General features: G+C 40.0%; 1 protein-coding gene across 1 annotated transcript; it reads right to left on the reverse strand.

The window, feature by feature from the left end:
* Positions 1 to 266: 266 nt before the first annotated feature.
* Positions 267 to 5,545, reverse strand: POLR1F (RNA polymerase I subunit F). Its single transcript, XM_057406220.1, has 4 exons — positions 5,337 to 5,545; positions 5,080 to 5,221; positions 3,248 to 3,456; positions 267 to 1,597 (listed from the first exon to the last, which is right to left on the reverse strand). Exons 1-4 carry the CDS (start codon positions 5,534 to 5,536, stop codon positions 1,132 to 1,134), a joined length of 1,017 nt encoding a protein of 338 aa, XP_057262203.1. The 5' UTR covers positions 5,537 to 5,545; the 3' UTR covers positions 267 to 1,131.
* Positions 5,546 to 7,234: the final 1,689 nt, after the last annotated feature.

A 7,234-nucleotide genomic window follows, 5' to 3' on the forward strand; every position in this document is an offset into this window, starting at 1 on the left:
TCTTATTTCAGGAAGCCATTGCCCGGCTGTGATTGTTCCTAACTGCTTAACATCAAGCCAACTCAGTGGCTTGCTACAAGCCTTAGAGCCGAATTTAACCAAACTCGGTGATGTGTAAAGTCATGACATAAAAATCATGATCTGTGTCTTTAAAAAATGCATTTACTGACAATGTTGGAGAAGTGTGAAGCTTCATTTTCAGAGTCTTACTTGTGTACACACGAATCCAGAAGACAAAATATCTTCTCTCTATAAACTGAGTCTACTCAATTCCTTCAGGCTTTATTGAAATGACAGAATTTCCAAAAGCTAAAAAGCAGAATAGAATCAACATTATGGTAAGAAAAATATATGCCTTGTTATAATGAAACTATTTCAGCCCTTTCATAGCCAACCCTAAAAATCCTGAGAGCATCAGATCACATAACCTCTTCACAGGTATATGGAAAAAAACGAGCTCTAACAGTTTGGGTATCTAACTACCCCCATGCTTTTTACAACAACGGTCTGTACTGTCTGAGGGCTGTCAAAGGTTGGGATGCTTCCAAAGGCAAACCATTTATTCAGAGGCAGTTTTGATCAAGGCTCATGTTTTCCAAAAGGCAGCTAGCTTACTTAGGCCCTTTAAAAAAAATCCTTCCTTAGAGCTCATCCACTGGTCTGTTTGGGCTGCATATTTTGAGCAACAGAAAACTGCCAAACCAAAAGCAAAGAATTTGTTCTAAAAGAAGCAAGGAAAAGACAAAGAGCAAAAGATAATACTGCAGATCACTGCAGGCTTCACAGAGTGCAGAACAATTGTTTTAATAACAGCTAAAAATACTTTTTTCTAAGAGCACTTGCTCTCCTGCCAAAGGCATTCAATACTCTAAAAACATGTTTGCAGAATCAAAATATTTGTAACACAACAAAGAAGTTGACCTTGCTTTAGAAACTCACAATAGCTGGTTAAGTTGGAACTACATTTTTCATAACATAGACAAAAGATTAACAACCATAGACAGACGTGAATATTGGCTTTGTTGACAACCTACTGTTAAAACAGGAAAAATACCTGCATGTGTTTTCTCTAGATCACCTGATAGTTTCTTTGATGTAACTATCAATACAGTTATAGGACAAAATACAATTTTACTTTCTAACCTTCTCCTTGCTATGTGACAGCTTATCAAAAACATCTGAACTCTTATTCAGGAAAGGCACTTGAGACTGTAGTTCCTTTTTAGTTTTTTTAGCTTTGGGTTCTTGTGACAGCTGAGATAATTCACTTGCTTCAACTTCACTGCAATGCTTTCTTTTCTTTGACCTTTTATGGTCACTTTGGTAACCACTGGAGTCAGTGGTAGGCAATACATTTTCTTCTGGCTTATGTGTTTTCTTTTTCTTCTTCTTGTTTTTATCATCACATAATCCATTCATGGCACTGACGCTTTGCTCTTCCGCGTTTTCCTTCCCAGTGTTACTAGTCTCATCAAATGGCTTCTCTGTAACATTATCTCCCACAGAGTCATTCAAGCTATTTTCTTGGTGGTCAAGCTTTTGAGTTTCATCTCCATTTGCACTGTCAGTGACAGCCCCAGATTTTTTAGGCTTCATGCTGTAAAGAAATATACAATATAAACTGATGTAGAGACATTAAAGTTCAACACACACAGTCCAATGTCAAAATTTGCTAAAGCACAATATATACACTAAGTAGATAAAACATAAGCATTTGTAAAAACAGCAAGAGACAGAGAAGATGATACTCTAATTACAGAAAATCATAAAGCTGATTTACTACTTTTAGGGTAATTTCTATTACTTGAATGGCTCACTTTTTACCTCAGAATTAGTATTTTCTTTCAAATTTAACCCTCCTCTAATATATGCTGTACAGACCATTTTGATTTTTCCTTTTTTCTTGTACTCCTTCATCCACTAATTCATAATTACAAATTGTGTAGTAAAGCTTCTTAAGTTATTCAGAAGCACGCATAACCAACAGCCTGTTCACACATGACACAGGGTGCTGTTTTTTCCAAGCAGTTGCCTTGCTGAAGTATGCAGTTAAAACAAAGGCAATGCCAGAAAAATCAAAAAAAGAAGAAAGAAAAAACCCCAAACAAAATAAAATAAAACAAAACAAAACAACAAAAAAAGCAGCTACCCTGCAACTGAGAGCACTGGAGAAAAAAGTTAAAAACCATGAGATGTCCCAAGAGGCACTGAGGACAAAATCATTAAGTTTCATTGTAAATTCACTGAAATAGTCTAGAGCACCCTTTCAGATTAAGAAAACCAGAGAAAAAATGTTATGATTTTTTCAGTACTAGACAAGTTGTACATTTAATTAAAAACTACATTGGGACTCTTCATCAGGGACTGTAGTGATAGGAAGAGGAGTAATGGGTTTAAATTTAAACAAGAGAAGTTTAGGTTAGATATAAGAAAGAAGTTCTTTACTGTGAGGGTGGTGAGGCACTGCAACACGTCCAAAGAAGTGGTAAATGCTCCATCCTTGGCAGTGTTCCAAGGCAAGGTTGGACAGAGCCTTGGGTGACACAGTCTGGTGAAAAGTGTCCCTGCCCATGGCAGTGGCTTGGAACTAGATGATCTTACGGTCCTTCCAACCCTAACTATTCTACGATTAGTAGAAAAAAAAATTGCTCAGCAAATGACCACTTAAAAAAAATAAACCTGATCTCTTTTAAAGATAGCACTATTAAGATTTTTAGCAAACTGCTCTGAAAATTTAGAGAGGCATACATGAAAAGAGGAAGCTGATGCATTCTCTTGTATCATCTTCGATATTCTGATGTTTCAGCAAGCATTTAAGTCACACAAGTACAGCTGTCTGTAGTTATCTAATGTGTGTGTGCGCATGTGTGTGTAAACACTTACATAAACACTGTGTCGAGAAACCAGACTGCTCCCCTTGAATGGCCTAAGCTTTTCATAAGCACAGCTAGACATCTGGGGATGCTATTTTGATCATGTATTTTTATTTATGCAATCAACAATTCACAGGTCAGCACACTCAGATTTTTAAAGCTAAAAAAGTATCTACTTATATTTTTCTAGAGAAAACTTCCACGCGCCTTTAACACTAGAAAGTTTAGTTTAATGCAACTAACACAAGCTATATATAGGTATGTGCTTGTGTAAAACAAAGGAAAGCTTAAAGATTATGACATAAAGTCAAATCATTGAGCTTGTAACAAACCCATTAAAACAGTTAAAAATACTCTTTAGTAGGGCACAATACCGGCTTTTAGTGAGTCCTCCTCGAATGAAGAACACCCCAGCTGCATCAGAATCTAAGTGCAATACTTGAAATTTCAGTTCATCGCCTATTTTTAACCCCAGGTCTTGCCACTGTGCAACTGACATTTGTTCAGGTTTAGGGATAGAAGCATTGAAGCATCCATGTATCAGGCAGCCAATATGACTAGGGGCCACTTTATTAATTACACCCTAAAAAGGAAAAAGAACATCATATGAACCCTAGTGAACATCACATGTGGTATATATTTAGTTCCTTATATGGACACTTCTCAACAAAAGTTGATGCATACCTTACAAAATCAGTTTATCTACAGATAAGTTAAGAATTTTTCACTAAAATCAAAGCTATCCCTATACACTCTTCATATGATTCCTCCAAAAACAGAATTAACCTCTACCTGCAAGATAATCAAAATGAGCGATTTAGCCATAGTGGCTAGCTGAATAGAACAGATAACTCTTTTCTACAGCCATCAACTTTGCTTTAAAGACATTTTAAGTCTGATTTACTTGCCTCTAACAGCCTTCACGCTGGCACAGAAATACTTGGCAGCTAAAGATGCAGACCACACAGCTTTTAAGCTCTTCATTCATGGGGTTTCTGCCACATTTATATGTCAAACATCATTGATCTTTGTTTTTCCTCAAAGATGAATGAAAGACTGAGGGTTTTCTCATTCTTTTCTGAGCAAGAACACACATTCACTTCTTAATCACATTTAGAAAGATAGAAAAACACAAGCTATGCTGCAAAAGGTATGACACAACAAGGAATGTAAGCCAACTGCCAACTTATTTTTTCTCAAGTACTGATGCAAGGACATTAACAAGCTTACAGCTGTTTAGAGAGCCATACGTTTCCTTTCCTGGGAAGGCAGGCTTCAGTTTGATGTACTGCTCTTGAACTTAAGGAACTAAACTTGTGAGAACATCCTAAACATTCCTGCCACTATCAAGTAAGAACAAGCAAAGTTGTTTGATAATTATCTGCTCTTCAGAAAGAAGCATCAGTATCAGTGATAGCCAGAATTATGATCTGGTATAATAATAAATCCGGATGATACAGTATTTTCATAACATATATGTGAGAAACATACTCAACAATCAAAATTTCACAGACAGAAATTGTGAAGCAAAGAGCCCTTTAATAGCAGCATTCTGAGTGCATCACCTATGGACAGATGAGCACACCTGCGCAGTGGATATTTACAGTTTACACATCTTTCTAGGTTTCGTTTCCTGATTATGCTCCCCCTCTTCTGAGAAATGATTTACATTTTCCGCGAACCCAAACCCCTCCCCTTTGACAGCTCTCGGAGGGTCTCTGGTGGTCGTAGGGAGGAAGGCTCTGAGTCTTCCTCACGAATGAACTTCTGAACTTTGCTTTTGACACATACGTTCAAGCCTTGCAGTTACATAAATTTACCTATATAACATACTGTGTATAGATGTTCCTGTCACTGACCGCAAACTTCCTTGTCTGGGGCCCACATTCTGGAACCCCATGTCCTACAGACTTTCCGTTCTGCCTTTAGCTCGCTCATAACGAAACCCTCTACATTTTTCTCACAATATATGTATTTTATGTATTTTTTCTTAACACATATGTATTTAGCACATATTGGGACAGACAATTCAAATAAACACTACTACTACAAGCTGCTAATAAACTACTGTAAACTATACAATAAACTACTAACATAAACTAAAACATAACTCCACCAAAGTCCCAGACCTCTGACGATGACGGAGATAAGCCATGCTTTATTTTAAAGAAAAGCAGCCCCGTGAGATGCCAACACGTTTACATACCACCAGTTTCTTCCCTTTCTTGGGGCTGAAGATCACGAAATCAGCCTCGATGTTCAGGTGGATGAATCCTTGGTCGTCGTAAATGTCCCCGAGCGCGCCCACCACTTTAATATTGTCGTAAGCCACCGGCACACCCTGAAGGCTGTAAGAAAAGAGGGGGCAAAGCTAACCGTTAAGTCGAAGCCATCTACCACCGTGCCGGGGGAGGTCAGGCAGGCTGAGGCCTCCTCCGAGCCAAGCCCGGTCCCCGGCCTCACCTCTCCGAGTACCGCAGGAGCTCGGCGTCCAGCTGGGCGCGGATGCCGGTGCGCTTGCGGCCCAGGTAGCGCGGCGCCAGCGCGACGTGCCTGCGGTGCGGCGCCACCACCAGGCACGAATAACGCTGCCACACCAGGCCGCAGGCCACGGCAAAAGAGGGGATAGCGGCGGCGGTGGGCGGCGGCCCCGCCACGGCCATGCTGCGGACGGGTGGTGGCCGCGTCTGCACACGCCACGGCGCGCTGCGATGGCGTCACTTACCGTCCGGCGGCGCGGAATGACTATGTCGCGGAGGACGCGTTTCCGAGTGCCGCCGGCGGAAAGTACCGCGGTCGGGGCGCCGCGAGTGCGGCACGTCATGGCGGAGCAGCCGGTGTGGCTGCTGGGTGGTTCATATCAGAGTACCGCGCTGTCGCGCCTGCCTGCCGGCTCTACCGCAGGCCCGGGTAGCGCGGGTAGTTGTGGGAGCACCGAGAAGCGAGGGTCTGTCCCGGTAATCCATACATACAGTGGCTCAGACCACTCTTCAGCTTATACCTACACGATCAGCATTGTTAATTTTCTTTGTTCAGCTGATTTGGATAGATATAAGGAAGAAGTTCTTTACTGTGAGAGTGCTAAGGCACTGGCACAGGTTGCCCAGAGAGGCTGTGGCTGCCCCATGCCTGGCAGTGTTCAAGGCCAGGTTGGATGGGGCTTTGCGCAATCTGGGCTAGTGGGAGGTGTCCCTGCCCATGGCGGGGGGGGTTGGAGCTGGAAGCGCTTTAACATCCTTTGCAACCCAAACCAGTCTGTGATCATATGATTATATGATTTCTGCATCTAATGACCCCTCCTCACACATCCATTTTCCCCATGAACCTAAATCAGATGTTTGGTGGTTTAGACAAAAAGACTGTGTTACAATGTCATCATAAAATTAAATATTTGGTAATTTAGACAAAAGATATGATGTCAAATTACCTTAAATGGTGTTCTTCATATATGGCAATTTTAAATGCAGAACTTGTTTTCTGTTAGTAGGGTGTGTATCTTAATTTGTGCATATAATGAGAAGTTTTGTGACACTTATTAACCACATACTAGAAGATAGAAGAAAGATAAAACTTAGAAAAGTCACAAAAAGAGGTGCTGGTGTTCTACACACTGCCATGACATACAAAGTGAGGCACAGTAATAGGGAAAAAAAGAAAGCTTATTGATCTGTTGTAACCAACTGAACTTGTGGCTAGTTAGTGAAGGCTTTATCTAGAGGTGTCAGTCAGACTTTATACGAGCACAAAATTTCACAGTATTGTCTTAAGATTTTATTTTGAACTCATTGAACTGATGCATGCAAAACCTTGAAAAGGTGTTGAGGTATTGGTATCAAAGGTTTCTTTGATTAAAATCAAACTTACACCAGCTTGTTTTAGTAAATGTACACTTTGAAACTTACTGGATCCACATGCAGAGTTATAAAAATAATTTATATATATTTATTAAAGGTGCTAAAATTCCTTTTATGTTGTGGAGGCTTCAGAAACACTGTTGCTCTGTAAAAACAAGCCTTATGTCAGAAGTCCTTGAACTTCCTATAAAATGTTATGTGATGCAAAAGCAGTGGAAACTACTCAAGTACTACATCACCAGAAGGTTTTCTTTGACTGGATGTACTGTGAAGACAGGATGTTGTTAGTTTTCACATGTAAAACAAATGGTATAATTTGCAGTACTTTACTGCAAGTAAAGTTGGATTAGTGTGAAAGAACTGACATAAAAATGGCTTTCAGATGTCATACTGAACTTGCAAAATTAAAGGAAAAATGTCTTAAACTACTGTAATCTGTATTCTCTTGTGGCTTTAATTCTCCAAGGTATTTAATGTTGGTTGAAATTAATTATATGTTATATGCTT

Source organism: Pezoporus wallicus, unplaced genomic scaffold (assembly GCF_028554395.1).
Source record: "Pezoporus wallicus isolate ANWC-B61680 ecotype Strahan unplaced genomic scaffold, APGP_CSIRO_Pwel_v1 contig_5879, whole genome shotgun sequence".
NCBI classification, from domain to species: domain Eukaryota; kingdom Metazoa; phylum Chordata; class Aves; order Psittaciformes; family Psittacidae; genus Pezoporus; species Pezoporus wallicus.

Bases quoted from the DNA above. Each gene is read 5' to 3' on its own strand.
- POLR1F (XM_057406220.1), bottom strand. From the start codon at position 5,536: ATGGCCGTGGCGGGGCCGCCGCCCACCGCCGCCGCTATCCCCTCTTTT. The intron at 5,222-5,336 runs GTGAGGCCGGGG...CTTTTCTTACAG, and splicing joins CTCCTGCGGTACTCGGAGAG to CCTTCAGGGTGTGCCGGTGG. The intron at 1,598-3,247 runs GTATTGTGCCCT...ATTTCTTTACAG, and splicing joins GGAGGACTCACTAAAAGCCG to CATGAAGCCTAAAAAATCTG.